Source organism: Pantherophis guttatus, chromosome 1 (assembly GCF_059756535.1).
Source record: "Pantherophis guttatus breed Tessera chromosome 1, ASM5975653v1, whole genome shotgun sequence".
Taxonomy (NCBI): domain Eukaryota; kingdom Metazoa; phylum Chordata; class Lepidosauria; order Squamata; family Colubridae; genus Pantherophis; species Pantherophis guttatus.
Window position 1 is genome coordinate 288192431 of NC_142063.1, and position 16508 is coordinate 288208938.

General features: G+C 35.9%; 1 protein-coding gene across 1 annotated transcript in view; it reads left to right on the forward strand.

The window, feature by feature from the left end:
• DNAH8 (dynein axonemal heavy chain 8) overlaps positions 1-16508 on the forward strand; it is a 133090-nt gene that overhangs the window by 87693 nt on the left and 28889 nt on the right. Inside the window, exons 64-74 of the mRNA XM_034428025.2 lie at positions 644-808; positions 2751-2977; positions 3567-3685; positions 5048-5151; positions 7489-7665; positions 8702-8869; positions 11372-11584; positions 12480-12617; positions 13589-13716; positions 14526-14697; positions 15457-15612. Of these exons, the coding sequence (XP_034283916.2) occupies positions 644-808; positions 2751-2977; positions 3567-3685; positions 5048-5151; positions 7489-7665; positions 8702-8869; positions 11372-11584; positions 12480-12617; positions 13589-13716; positions 14526-14697; positions 15457-15612 (1767 nt within the window). The remainder of the gene's footprint in view (positions 1-643; positions 809-2750; positions 2978-3566; positions 3686-5047; positions 5152-7488; positions 7666-8701; positions 8870-11371; positions 11585-12479; positions 12618-13588; positions 13717-14525; positions 14698-15456; positions 15613-16508) is intronic.

The window sequence follows — 16508 nt, forward strand, 5'->3', positions numbered from 1 at the left end:
TTATGGTTAAATAAGCTTCATCTTGATTAAGACCCTGATACGATGATTCATAAAACAAAAAATTACACCTCTGAATCACTTTGGAAGTTGCTGGGTTTTATTCAAAAGCTACTTTTATTGTATTCATTTGAAAATCTGAAATTTAATTTATTCATTGATAGTAATCTGATAGTAATCATAAAGTGGTATGACCTTTTTTGTCTCACAAGAAATACATATGGAAGCAATAGACCTTTATAAGAGAATGAAACCTAGTAAATCTTTAGCTGATCAGTACCCATTTTTTTCCAGCAGAGTATATTTGTTATAACTTATTATTATTCATTTATCATCTAAATAAAGTTAATATTTCTAGAAGCTTCAATATTTTGAACTAGCTGTAAGCATTGGAAAGAATAAAATCCCAAGCCCAAAAGACAATGTGCAACATTTTGAATACTGTGGACTTGAATATCTATGCTTCATTATTTCTTGACATATATTTTTATAAATACATTAGTGAACCTCAGTTACTTATGAATTATAACCTGAAGCCAATGTCTCCCGAATTAGGAGAGTCTTGGAATCTATAAATTAAAAACTGTGGTATTTTAATAATATTCATAAATGTCTTTTTTCTCTGATTTTTGCTTTTCCTGATAAGATCTCCAATTTATTTCCTCGAGATGAACTGGATGAAATAACTCAAGGACTTATATCTGTAATGAAAAAAGAGCTGGCACGAGTTCCCCCAACTTTTGATAATCTTTATGAATATTTTATATCACGGTCAAGGAAAAACCTCCATGTAGTACTCTGCTTTTCTCCTGTGAGTTTCCTTTAAATATATATTTAGACAACCAGTGACCCATTAGATCTTCATTTCAGAGATATCTCCTTGCCTAAACAGATAAGCAGAATGATCATGGGCAGGCAAAAAAGCAGTGGGAACCGGAGCAACTTCTGACTTACTGTTGGCTTTCTCATTGACTTCCCTCATAGGAAGTTGGCAGGGAACATTGGAAATGATAATCACGGAATTATGGCTGACCATATCATCAGGATGGTGCTAAAATAGCCACATCCTCAATAGGGTTGAAATGCACTTACCTTCGCTAATGGATTGCAAATGTGAGCACACGCACCTCTTCCACGCATGCACAGAGCCTTCTGCTCATGAGCAGAGGGTAAAAAATGGGACGTGATGACGTCCGGGCAGGTGGGCAGAGTGTCCCGCCACCAGCCATACTGGATCGTGCAAGCCGGATAGATCCAGCTGGATTTCACCACTGATCCTCAACAGATTTCAATCTTATGGGACTAATGGTTCCCAGACTTTTAATGCATTAAGTCAACCCGTTTAAGGTATAGGTGGTCCGCAACTTACGACTACAATTGAGCCCAAAATTTCCATTGCTAAGCAAGGCAGTTAAGTGAGTTGTATCCCATTTTATGAATTTTATTGCCACAATTGTTAAGCCAATCACTACAGTTGTTAAGCGACTCTGGCTACCCTTGTTGCACTTTGCTTGTTGGAAGCCAGCTGTGAAGTTAGAAGTCATAAATACATGCCAGTTGCTAAACACCCGGATTTGTTCAAGTGACCATGGGGATGCTGCAAGGGTCATAAATGTGAAACGTAGTCGTAAATCACATTTTTCAGTGCCATTGTAACTTCGAACGATCACTAAATGAATGCTTGTAAGTTGAGGACTATATGTTATTTCAAAAACTTTTGCCCTATGATGCACGTTACCCAATTGAAAGTTACAAACAGGAGAGTTTTAGTAGTGTGTGAGTTTGTGTGTGTGTGTGTATTTATTAAGGGATTGCAGGATCGTAAATAGGGATTTATTGTTTTTTGTCATTCTAAAGCCACTGAGAAATTCTAATAATTTATAAGTAAGATTTTTTTTTAAAAAAAAGTAAAGTTCTAAAGAAATCTGTATTATCCTGCAAGTTTAATTCTACAGTCATTTTTGTGGGCTTGTTTCTACTAAGTTAAAATAGACTGCTGTATATATAAAGTACAGAATAAAATTGGGATATGCAACCCAATTCTGTACATGCTGTTTGGAAGTAAGTGCCACTCCCAAATAGCACACACAGAAGTTTAAAGTAAAATTCAGAAGTATTTCCTTTCTTAAGATTACAAATAATATTCTAGACCTATTTATTCCAGATCTAGACATAGCACAGCATTTATGTTGTATGGCAATATTCAACATAAATCTGCATTTAAAAAAAAAATACCTACAAGCATTGTTAGAATTGTGTTTCTAATATTTTGTTCCTCTCTTAAATGATTTAATCAGCAATTACTATTTATTATAATTAACAGCTTACATTCTAAAATACTTATATTAAAATATGAAAGATTTCATAGGAGCCTTTATTCTCCTGTCTCCAATGAGATTTTATGATATTATAGATCTTGTGCAGATTGGTTCGTATTTATACCAAGCAATAATGTGATTTCCTTGGAATGTTATATGAACATAGTTAACATGAATATCCTTAGTGCCTTATAAATAAACACATTGTTTATTGTGGTTAATCCATAGATTTAACACAGTGTATGAACTTAGACTATGTGTATAGCCCCAGCTTTTTTTATATGAAACAATATTGCACTTGAAACTGTATATAAGTCAGACAGCTGATAAGTTTAATAAATCATGATGATGATGATTATCATCATCATCTGCTATATTTCCCATAAATATATTTCATTGATATGTCATTTTTTGTTCATTTCTTACTTTTGCTAGGTTGGTGAGAAATTTCGTGCACGGTCTTTGAAGTTTCCTGGTCTTATATCTGGATGTACTATGGATTGGTTTACTCAGTGGCCCAAGGAAGCACTGGTTGCTGTGTCACAATATTTTCTGTCAGGTTTCAATATTGTCTGTTCTGCTGAAGTTAAAGCTCATGTGGTAGAAACTATGGGCATCTTTCATGATCTAGTGTCAGAAAGCTGTGACAATTATTTTCAAAGGTAGTATATTTAACCATGTATAATTCTGTAATAACTTTTTAAAAAATAGATAGCTTTATATACCTAAAAACCATTTTGCAATTTAATCTCAACATGATTTATAAATTTGAAAGAATTTTAAAGGTCATCTAGTCCAACCTCTTGATCAAGGCAGGATCTATAATAGCATCACTGATAGATCAATATCCAGCTTCTGTTTGAAGAATTCTAATGAAAGAAAATTCACCACATCATGTGGCTGCTGTAAATAACATCACTAATATATAGTAAAAAGCTTAGAAGCCTCCATTGCCTTATTTTTCTATGTCAGTTGCCACCCTTGCAAAGCAAAATATACTTACAATTCAACAGCAACCCTGTCACACTGTGACAATTGACAAACTGAAATGTAACAGAAAACTATATATAGAACCATTATTTTGGTTTGAGGGAAAACATGATTATTTTACAAACTTTACTTCATAAATTACTGTTCAGAACTGCGATTCATGTATGTAATATAATAATCTAATACCCTAGGTTATATCTTGAGATCATTATAGTTAAATGACATTTGAATCTAAAGAGGTATCACTATTATAAATTACAGATATCGCCGAAGAGCTCATGTCACCCCCAAATCTTATCTTTCTTTCATCAATGGCTACAAAGAAGTTTATGCTGAAAAACTGTTCAGCATTAACGAACAAGCTGAGCGTATGAATATAGGTAAGTACAAGTCAAAGATTTTATTTTCTCAATCCTTTTACTATGTCATCATATATCAATATATTCAGAAGTGAGCCTCAGCTGGACTTGTTTTCAAAAACATAAGATTATATCTTACTCTTCTCTACTAATTGATTTTAAAATTGCAAATGGATCAGTTGTTCTGTTCCTATAATTATTTATTACTTTGGGGGAGTTAATTCTTATTCTTATTCTTGTATAACTATCCTGGAAATATTTGTTATGAAAAGTAGGATGTAAATCAATTAATTGTACATAATGATTGATTCATTATGTGCCATTAAGTTGAAGTCAAGACTTAGCAAAAGGTAGATGCACTCAATTATAGCAGTGATGGATACACCAATGTTTCTCAACCTTGTCCACTTTAAGAGTTGTGGTGGCGCAGTGGTTAGAAAGCAGTACTGCAGGCTATTTCTGCTGCCTGCCAGCTGCCTGCAGTTTAGCAGTTCAAATCTCACCAGGCTCAAGGTTGACTCAGCCTTTCATCCTTCCGAGGTGGGTAAAATGAGGACCCAAATTGTTGGGGGCAATATGCTGACTCTGTAAACCACTTAGAGAGGCATGTAAAGCACTGTGAAGCGATATATAAGTGTCATTGCTTTTGTTATGGGTGGACTTCAACTCCCAGAATTCCCAGCTGTGACATGTCGATAGAGAAACACTGGGGTACACTATAAAAAGCTCTGAAGGGCCAGGTAGGGAAGATCATGTTGGAGAAAGTTTTAAGTATTAAGTGTTAACACTGACTTAATGGTACATAATCTATCAAAGAAAGTGAATGAATAAAGACTGAATTACAAAACATGATGTTAAAAAAAATCAGTGAATGGATTAAATAGATGGGATTAAATTACGGTTAAATTGAATTGATGAGATCCTCAAAACAGATGAAAAGTTTGAACAAGAGGCACACTATGAAGTGCTGTTTGATTGTTGTGAACTCAAGCAGCATTTTGTTGTGAAATCTGAGATAGAAAGATATGAGGTAATTTATTCGATAGCATTGGTATTAAATAGGTTTAGCTTTAGTAACTTTTGTTTTTTCAATTACCTATTTATTTTCTTCAGTTTACTTTTTCTTTACTCTTACTACTTTTTGTACTTTACACTATGTTGCTTACCCTGAAAAGGAATAGCAAAGTAGATATAGATTGATAAGATTTGTTTAGCCGAGCTCTCTGGAGATCTGAATCTACTTCTAAATCCTAGTCCAGAGGTCAGACATATACCCACCTTTTAGTTGAAGATGTTGGCATTTTATGTTCATAATATTGCCTTAATACAAAATAGAACTATAAATGATTGCCAACTTCATCTGGATTTTGACTATTGTTATAGGGCTTGCTAAACTAATGGAGGCTAGTGAATCTGTTGCTAAACTCTCTCAGGACCTGGCAGTAAAAGAAAAGGAATTGGCATTGGCTTCTGTAAAAGCAGACAAAGTAAGTATAAGCACACATTAGAACATCGCTCATGGATTTTTATTTGTTTGGCCTGTGTTTTTAAGCAAATATGTTGGTACCTCCTGAATCAATCCATATTTTTTCCCCACTGCTCAAAAATATGCACTTTAGAATCTGCAATAGATGGAAGTTCACTAAAGCCTAATACCATCTATTCATGTTGTTATTCTTCTTTTTATACTGTACAGCTTCAGAATTCAGACAAACACTCAAAACTGATCTGATGACATATTTCCTTGATCCCTTCCCATAATGATTATTTTAACTGTTATAACTGGGTTAAGTCTATTTATTTATTTATGGTAATTGATTAAATCCTAGTCTAGTTCATAAACTCAAGGCACTTTAGAACAGTTAAACTGAAAATAAAATCACAAAATCTAGCACCATACACAATATATTATGTTAAGATCATAAACACCTAAAACACATAAAAACAAACAAACAGTTGTCTAGCCATACAGTTACCGGTTGAAATGGTTGTAGTGGCCTTCCAAAAGGAAAGTACAGTGGGGGCTATATTACTCTATGCTTTTAGATGACCCATAATGTCAATGAAACTGATTACTCTATCTTTCCGTGATAGCATGGTCCCTGTTCTCATCAAAAAGTCATGCTAAGGCATTAATTTAAAAAAAAATAGAAAATAGTTAATTGAGCCAGTTACTACCAATATTTAATCCTCCATTCTTCTCTATTTTAGGCAGCATTGAATGAGGACGATTTTTAGATTCTTTTCATTCTAACTCAACAGAGATCTCTTTTTAAAGGTGAAAATCCCAGGAACCAGAATAAAGCAATCAGTTTTACCTTGGAACCATACATCTTCATATTGAAAAGCTGGAGCTGATTTCTAGAAACATTTTTGTCTGACTTGCATTGCTATATGCCCTTAGTTTTTGGCTATGTGCTCAGACTGTGTGCTTAGCAAACAAATATTTACATATATCCTCAGGCAGAAAACTGCACAGCTCTCTACAATTTCCCATTAAAAAGGCAGGGTTGGATGAAAGTGATGTTTAGGGAATGGGAGAAAGGACTGATAACAAAAGGGATATACTAACTGGTAAAAGAAGTCAGTAAGGATGGAGTCAAGAAAACTAAAGCAGAGAAAGAGATGCGTTGGGAAAAACTACAAGATATAAATAAAACATTTTTCCAGAGTGTCAAAATATGATTCAAGGCATTTGTTGCTCTAGTACATGGGGAAGGTAGAGAATAATATAGGAAACATGGATAAGGAGGAAGTGCTTTGTGCTGTCTTTGCATCTCTTTTACCCCAGAAGAAATTCTTCTTAACGTGCCTGAGGAAAGGAGGGATGCACAGTCCAGAATCAAGAAGGGTATATTAAGAGCCTACCTTGCTACCTAAAAAAAAAATGCAAGTCTCCAAATTTTTTGCAAGTCCTCTTCCAACTATGATTTTATGAGGTGATCCTTTGCTTCTTTACCTTGATTGGCTTCCTTGATTTATGTCTTTGCCTTCTTATTTGTAGTTTCAGTGTCATTTTCTGGTTCATGAGGCTTCCCGCCATTGAGTCTGGACACATTGCCTTACCTTGATTTTAAGCCTTCTGACTCACTAATTCCAGCAGACTTTTATCCTTAACTAGAACATGCACTGAAAATGGATGGGTTGAACCTCTTGGCTCTCCAAAGCCATTCAGTAGTTTTAAATCATTTTAAAACAAAATACTTGCAGTATCACTAACTGATGAAGAAATTACTGTTTTTTTTTATTTTCTTCCTTCCTTCCTGCAAATTATTTTCCATTGAGTGAAAAAAAGAGAAGAATGATTTTTTTTTATTTAAAGTTTTTTTTTTTCTAGGTTTGCTTTTAATAATAAGGTGACAAGTAAATGTTTTTTGGGTAAGTTATGCATCAATTAATTGTGTTCAAGAATTACAGGCTTAATAGATGTTATTTTCCATCTACCACATATACACTATTCTTCAATAGGAAGGACCTTACCCTACTGATATTGTGCTGAAAATGACATCTTATTTAGTGCATTGTTTCCTGCCAAGTTCTTCCTGTTTCTGGAACTGTGTGCTTGAGAATGAAGAGGCAAGGAAGACTAGGGAGTTCCTAATGTCAGTCATACTATAGCTTTGGCCTTTACCATTCTAAATTTCAGATATTTGCTACAGGGGTGGATCGCTTGCGCAGATAACTTCTGATGACATCTGGGTCAGTGGGCGGAGCCTCCCGCCGGTTTTACTATCGGTTCTTGCGAACCAGTCCGAACTGGGGGCAACCCACCACTGATTTGCTCTGTAAATGATAATGCATCCTTTTCAAAAATGTTATATTAGGTGCTGGCAGAAGTGACTGTAAGTGCTGAGGCTTCAGCTAAAGTGAAGAATGAAGTTCAAGGGGTAAAGGACAAAGCCCAGAAGATTGTAGATGAAATTGACTCAGAAAAAGTGGTAGCGGAGGCAAAGCTGGAGGCAGCCAGACCAGCCTTAGAAGAAGCTGAAGCCGCTTTGAATGTGAGTGGCGCTTAGCCTTGCGAATGAAATGTGCAATATAAAAAATGCAGCTTGTGTAATTCTTCTGTAAATTTATGGTGAGAAACTAGAGAATGTTATCTTAATTCGAAATAGTTCCCAGGTAAGTTTAAATTACCTGCTGTTACCAAATTGTATTACCTTTTTGTCACATACAGTACTTGTTTATTTGAGAGGCGCTATTTTCCATCTTGATTATAGCGGTTTTAATGGTTGGTAAAATTAGTGTCTCCCTATTTCAAATTCCCAATGTCCTTTTTGGCAGCTGAAATAGGAGTTAAATGTCGAAGAGTAAAGTTTCTTAGCAATTTTATAAAATATTAGTCAAATACTAGTCATATATTTTAGCATGCCTGATGACTCCATGTTTAAATACCTGAATTGAAACAACATTCAGTAGGGCTGAGCTTCACATATTACATCAAACCCATAGGCTACTGCTGCCGCTATTTAAGGAAGCACAACCTATCAGCGCCAAAGCCCATTGTGTTTACCAATTTGTTTGTAATTGCGGAGACAATTACATCGGCAGAACTGATAGGTGCTTGGCTTTCAGAATGAAGGAGCATTTTCCGAAATGGGTCCAGACAGCTTTGGGTAATCCAACAACAACAGCAAATCATGGCCATAAAATGCCTTCTTCGGCCATTGCGAGACACTTACTAGCTACTGGCCACCAGGTGGATCCAAACTCTGTGTTTAAAATTTTACTGTGCCATAGAAACTCTCATTTTTTGCTTTTTGCCAAAGCGGTTGCCATTAATCGATTGACACCTCCCTTGTGCATGCAGAAACAGCTGTATGTCAATCTACACCTCCTGTGGGCATGAGGTTTGTCATTAGTTGCTTTCCTGCACATGTTATAGGCTTAATTAATGCTCTTGCTAGATCTTATATTTCAGGCTGATTTTAACCACATTATTGTAATGTTGGTACTGATGAGTCAATACGAAATGCTTGCATCTACGGCTGTTTGTCTTTTAACTGTATTGTTTTAAAAAAATATTTTTTTCCCTAGACTATCAAACCTGCAGACATTGCAACAGTTCGGAAACTTGCCAAGCCACCTCATCTGATTATGAGAATCATGGATTGTTGTCTATTGCTATTCCAAAAGAAAATTGATCCAGTTACCATGGATCCAGAAAGGCCTTGCTTAAAACCATCCTGGAGTGAATCATTAAAAGTAAGCAATATTTCCAAGCACTTTTAATATATTTTTTAAATCTATGGTTGAAATCTCATAAAATCAGACGGCTGGAATGGAACTTGAAGGTCTTCTAGTCCAACCCCCTGCCCAAGGCAAGAGTTCTTATAGCAGTAACAGAGTTGGAAGGGATGTTGGAGGTCATCTAGTCCAACCCCCTGCTCACGCAGGAGACCTATACTAGGGATTCGAACCGCCGAACTGCCGGCCTTTCTTTTTTTTTTTTTATTGAAAAAGTTTTCAAATACAAGTTTTTCCCCCCTTTTCCCCCCCTCTTCCCTAACCCCCCCTCACCACCCATCCCCCCCTGTGACTTCTTCACAACATTAAGCTAATTCATAACTAATTACATAATATTTTACCATTCCCTTACTCCCTCCTCAAAATACTGACCCTTAGCATAATATTCTTATAACCCCCATTTTCGCAATAATCTGCCCTTTTTCTCCTCCCCCAAACTTATAGTATATTATTACAACAACATAACATTTAATCTTTTATATATATTAATATAACATTTCAAAGCAGCCTTCTCCCCACATCCAAATTTAACATTTATTCAATTCTATCCAATTCCTCCACTCCCCTAAATATATGACTTAAAAATCCTTTTTCTTAAACTAATCAATTAGTAAACTAACCTATTTCAACCCAGTTTCCCGCAAAATTACCATGCACTACAATTCTAAGTATGAACCACTGCCCACTCTGCTAAAATATACATATATCTATGTATACATTCCATTTTGTAAAAAGAAAAAAAAAGACAATAACTTTAAATTTATAATCCATATAATATCTTCTTTGACGTCTTTCCACTGGATTGTTGGGCCGAACTGCCGGCCTTTCTGATTGACAAGCTCAGCGTCTTAGCCACTGAGCCACCTAGCCAGGCTTCTTATACTATTTCAGACAAATGGTTGTCCAATATTTTCTTGAAAACCTCCAGTGTGTACCAAAGCTGTAGCACAGTTGTAGAAGAGGGAGTCCTCAGTTTTCAAAGTTTGCCTTCTTTAGCCAAAAACACAATATACTAATCTAAAGTTCCTGATTCTCACAAATGTTTTGTTTTTAAGTATAATGTTTACAGCAAAAAAAACCATTATTTAATGAGAAGAATTTCCTTTCCTTTTCTCCTGGTCCATTTGATCCATATGTTCCATATGCAATATTTATTTTTGGATTTGATCCTCATTTATCCAGAATTGACCAAATCACATCAACATACTTTCTTGTACTGGCTTTTTACTTTTGTATTCAATTCAGATGTATTGTCCTCTGTCCTTCATACCTTCTCTTTTCTTAAGTAATAATTGCACAATACCACAAGCGCCAGAAAAAGTTAGTTAGTTTTACCCCAAGCACATACATGCTAACGTACACACACAGAGACACACTATGCCAGTGTGATTTGAATTAATTTTTTTAAGAAGTTTTTTTTTTCTTCTGTTCAGTTGTGTCTGGTTCCCAGAGACTGCCTAGACAAATCTCTGCAGTTTTCTTGGCTAGGGTTTTCAGAAATGGTTTGTCATTTCCTCCTTTCTCAGGCTGAGAGAAAATGAAAGCCCCACAATTACTCAATTGCAGTGGTGGGATTCAATTTTTTTCACTACCGGTTCTGTGGGCATGACTTGGTGGGCGTGGCATGGCTTGGTGGGCGTGGCTTGGTGGCCTGGCAGGGAAATGATAATGTAAAATCTCCATTCCCTCCCCACTCCAGGAGAAGGTTATTGCAAAATCCCTATTTCCTCCCAATCAGCTGGGACTGGGCAGACAGAGAATAGATGAGGACAGGGCCAGTCAGAGGTGGTATTTATCAGTTCCCCAAACTACTCAAAATTTCTGCTACCGGTTCTCCAGAACTGGTCAGAACCTGCTGAATACCACCTCTGCTCAGTTGGCTTTGAGTCTAAGGCAGGACTAGAACTTGTGGTCTCCAGTTTCTAGCCTGGTACTATTACGTCAAACTAGCTCTCTTTAAGAAGGTAATCAACAATAATATGATTTGGGTTACTCATATATTATATAATTAGCATTTCTCAAATATATTCGATTCAATAACATTTTACACTTCATCTGTTTGCTTCCCCTGTTTCCTTAGGACAGTTCTTTAATCCTTCGTTTCAGCCATGTTCATAATTATAAAATCTCTTCCTCATCCCACCCCACAGTTGTGGAGCTTGTTGTTCCTCAAAACGTCATATAATAAAATCACAGATAAATAAACTGAGAATAGGTATCTGAATCAGCCAGAAAAAGTCTTTTGAAACATTCCACATATTAACCTTTCTTACTCCATAATTTCAGTAATGGAACTAACAATGGTGTTAAATGTTTTGAGACTTTTTTAAAGAAAGAAGATTTTTTTTATTTAGAGAGGAGATGGGCTCAGAAAACTATTATATCTGGAAATGTGGTAAAGAAAAACATTAAATTTATAGGCAATGATGCTTTGTGTTTTCCCCCTGGTTTTTTTTACAGCTAATGAGTGGACCATTTCTCCAGAGTCTCCAACAGTTTGCCAAGGATATGATCAATGAAGAGATGGTTGAATTATTGCAGCCTTATTTTCAAATGGAGGATTATACTTTTGAGAATGGCAAAAAAGTCTGTGGTAATGTGGCAGGGCTACTTTCTTGGACCCTGGCCATGGCAACATTTTACGGCATAAACAGAGATGTATTGCCTCTTAAGGTAAAATAACAAGATTTCTAGTTAATGAGAAGAAATCTATTACAGATTCGTATTATCATTTCTGTCTGCACAGAATAATTACAGAGACATCAAGTATCTCATCTACTTTTAGTTTCAGAGACTTTGTAACAAATAATTTAAGTACCCAGGTAGCTCCATAAAAATCAGACCATATACTATGTAGTGACAAAACAGCACTTGGATACAAAGTGATTTGGACCTGCATATGCCACTATTATGAAAGGATATTCTAGGCTGTAAGACTAGCAAATAGTCAGCTGCCCAAAGGCCCAGTCATCTCTTGTTTTATCTTCAAATTTTCACCTTAGTTTTCCTTTACATAGAAGATAAGAATCAAAGCAGCATTTTCTGAGATTGAAGGGTTACTTAGATCGTAACTACCTACTAAATTACTTGCATCTTATCCCCCACTTTATAGAAAAATATAGGAAAAACATATCTACAATGACTAATTGATTGATTATGGACCATCAAGTCATTTTCAGCTTCTAGCAATCACAAAGATGGATTTTTTCCATGACAACCTATCCCTAATCTGGTCTTTCATCTCTTCCAATGTTTCACCTATCATTACTGTAACTGAGTCCATCCACCTTACTGCTGGTTATTATCTTTTTTCTCTTTCCTTCGACCTTTCCCAATATTAAAGTCTTTTCCAGATGGCTATATCTTTATGTGTTGAAAAGAAGATAATTTGAGCCTGGTCATTTGTGTCTTCAGTGGGAACCAGGTTAATTTTTTTTTCTTGGCTGTCCATGGTATTCTCAGGCATCTTCTCCAACATGAATTCAAAATATGCCTTGCTTCTTCCAAGATTTTAAACATAAAAATATTTTTAGTAAACATACTGCTTCATTTTTATTTATTTTTTTAGACTAACTTAGCAAAACAAGAAGGACGCTTGAAAATAGCCAATGCAGAATTGGGGAAGGCACAATCATTGCTAGATGAGAAGCAAGCAGAGCTGGACAAAGTGCAAGCCAAGTTTGATGCAGCTATGCAGGAGAAGATGGTAAACAAGATGTCCAAATTACACATTCCATATATTTTGCTATTTCTTATTTGTATGCACTTTTCATTTTAGGGTAGGAAAATTCTTGCTCAGCAATTTTGGATGCTCTTTGCTTAACTAGTCATTGTCCTTGCTTCCTCAGTTCTGAGGCAGGGAAGGGAATCGGGCAGTAGATATTGGCACTGCCAACTTTTGCATTTCCATATCCATACCATCAAGCTTCTGAGATTGGTATGATACTGAAATTTCATTGAAACTCTAGTTAGCACTTTAAGCAGAAATATTAAGGCTGTTGATCTTGGTGCCTTCAGATCTTTGTCATATCTTATTTAAATTCTCTTTTCAATTCTTTTAATCAGAGGTTGGCATGTTGCAAAGGGGAGGGGAAAGACTTTGGAATGTTGTCAAATAAAGAAAATATCAAGTTTTATCTTGACTTACAGAAATGTTTCTAGGCCTCATGTAATTCTAACAGGCATTTTGGAAAGTAAAAATGGCAAATGGTTGTAGATCAGTATTTTATTCGAATGTGTACCTTTTTCTGCCTAGGGTGTGGGAAAAGAAACTAAACAATAATTATAGCATCCAGACAAGCTCAAAGAATTAGCAAGGATACCTATATTAATTTGCTTTTTAGTAAGTGAATGTTCTGCAATTAGTTGCTTTGGCAGCCAAGAGACATTGGGAGGAGGCAGTGTGTAGGTAATCTAAATAAAATTCTGTGAATAAGCAGGTATATCCTTGGTTAGTGAAATTACAAAATCCTTTAAGGTTCCTAATCTATGCATGCTCTGAATTAATTATGCCCAGCAAAAAAAGTGGCAGTTTTGTAATCTTCATGCCCAAATTTACAACTAGAATCTGTGCCAAATATGTTGGGGTTGACATATTTATTTTTAAGTTGCATGCTCAACCTGCACAGTTCTTGGGATGAGCCATTGAAAAGTGTAATATATAATTTCAAATATCAGGACCTCTTGAATGATGCTGAAATGTGCAGGAGAAAGATGCAGGCTGCCTCTGCCCTTATAGATGGCTTGAGTGGAGAGAAAATCCGGTGGACTCAACAAAGTAAAGAGTTCCGAGCCCAGATAAACAGGTATAGTATGTGACCAATGTGATAATAGTATTCATTATAAAATAACATAAAGCAGTCATAGGAAAATGGAGATCAATGTCTGTCTTCAATCCATAAAGTATAATTGTTTTTTTTATTATTTTATCATACTGTTTATCTTCTAAAATGATTAGAAATAGCAATAGCAATAGCACTTAGACTTATATACCACTTCACAGTGCTTTATAGCCCTCTCTAAGCAGTTTACAGAGTCAGCATATTGCCCCCAACAATTTGGGTCCTCATTTTATCCACCTCAGAAGGATGGAAGGCTGAGTCAACCTTGAGCCTAGTGACATTTGACCTGATTACTGATTTGAAATAGATAATCTTCAGATAACTGCTGGATGGATAACAATGAAATTTTGAGTGTGACTCACTCCCTTCTTATGATGGAGACTTAGATATGTAAGCCAAAATTAGGATCTGTCAGTCTGGCTTCATCCTTCTAATTTTTTACATCTCCTCAGAGTTTAAATCAGAGCTACTAATTGCCAGGGTTATGTCAGAAATCGTAATGCTGCTTCCTTGTGCTGTGTTCCATTTAATCAACTCACTGAAGCAAGAAGTTATTGCAAGGAGGATCTTTGTTCATTTCAGCAGTCAATCATGCACATTTTGAAAAAGCTATAAACTTTCCAGCTTGAACCTGAGAAGTAAAATAAGTATCAAAGTGATTTGTTTTAAGTGCCTTTTTCCAACAAGCTTTTTAAAATGCCTTTGGCACATTCCTTTTTTTTTTAAGGTTAAAAAAAATGTATCTTAATGAAAGATTCCATGATTTTTCCTAGGCTTGTGGGAGATGTGTTACTTTGCACAGGCTTCCTTTCCTATTGTGGCCCTTTTAATCAGATATTCCGGAATCTCTTGCTTAAAGACTTATGGGAGACAGAGATGAGAGCACGAAAAATCCCTTTTACCGAAAATCTGAATATCATTTCAATGTTGGTAGATCCTCCTACGGTAGGTCTTCAGTTCTATTAGTTTTCTTACAGTTTAGATTTTTAATTCTATTGACCATTTCACTATGTGGTTGGCTAAATCCATTAACACGTTTTAGTGGCTTGATAAATTCCTTCTCACTAATTCTGTCTCAGTACGTGTCAACTTTGCCTGAGTGTAAAGGCTGAGCAGAGTAACCGCTTGGGTAAAAATATTCCTGGATATTATCATATCTAAACTAGAGTGAGAAGTTGAAGAATTGCATCTGCGTGGTAAAAATGTTAGTAAAATAGCAACAGAATATTCATTGCGCCCTCAAAGATCGTATTTAAATCATCCTGGGTTGCCTCTGGAGTGAGAATGGAGTCAGAGTACTATTATATTACAAAGGAGACAGTGTTACAATGAAAGAAATTCAAACGTGTGTGATTGAAAAACCTAATACAATTTCCTAGTTAGCTGTGGAGATGCTATAGGTATTTGCCCTTTGGAAGGCCAGGCATTTTTATGGGGAAAATATAGTAAAAAATATGTCAATGTGTGATGGGGAAATAGATAGGGGTTCATATGTGGCACTGAGTACATAAACCATGTCACTTCCATGTTGAGACTGCAATCTTTACAATGGGCTGGCATTAACTGCCATTTCACAGTTGAATGATGGTAGCAGTAAATTGTCCAGGGTAACCAGGATTCCAGAAGGGCAGCATTCAGAACTTATTGTTCTTGTTGTTTGGTTCAGTTTTCTTATTCATCTTGTGTCTTCTTCTATATATCTAGATCAGTGAGTGGAATCTGCAAGGGCTTCCAGGAGATGAACTCTCAGTTCAAAATGGCATCATTGTTACAAAAGCAACCAGATACCCGCTTTTGATAGATCCACAAACTCAAGGGAAAACATGGATTAAGCAGAAAGAAAAGGACAATGATTTACAAGTAAGTATTACAGAATTTTAATATTCCCTTCAAATTCTTGTTTCCTTTCCACTCCCCCATCTCAGAAAACTCAGCTATAGTAATGATTACATATGAAGAGGAGAGTTACTGCATTGCAGGGGCCAGAGCAAATCAATACCCAGCCATCACACTCAGTGTTCCTTGGGTGAGGAGGAGCTAAACTTTTTCTCTTAACCAGGTCACTGGAAGAGATGCCCCCAGGTTTGCCACTTCGGCAGCCACAAAAAATCAATAGTTAATAAATAAATGGGTCACACTGTAATCTGATACATGATGGCACTTCTTCCCTGTGGTTTATTGTCCTCGTTTGGGGTTTTTTTTGGGTAGTAACCACTTCTCCTACCCTGTTTCCCCCAAAATAAGACATCCCCTGATAATAAGCTCAACCGGGCTTTTGGGCGCATGGCAATAGGACCAAGCGCTTATTTCAGGGTTCAAAAAAATATAAGACAGGGTCTTATTTTCAGGGAAACACGGTATTTGTTTGGTATTTTCAAGAAAGGATCTTTTATTCATGTAATAAAAGTAAGATAATTCTACTCAGACCCATCCAACACAAAGACTTGTAGTCTTCACAGAATTTTCCTAGCTATTTTGTCAATCTGAAAACACCTTAGATAATCCATGACTGTACTTTACAAGGCACTGGGATAAAGTCACTGACCTTAGAAAATAGGAACATTAAAAAGTTGCTTAAATTCTGGTTCATATTTTTCAGACAGAAGTGGGGATTCAAGTATAGACTTGCCTCCAAGAATTCTCATAAAGTAAAATATAAAAGGAAATTTAGAGAATTATGAAATCCTATATAAGTCCTCACAAAGGTAACCTAAATTCACTGAGATTTACGTCAGATTAAGCAGGCACATGATTAC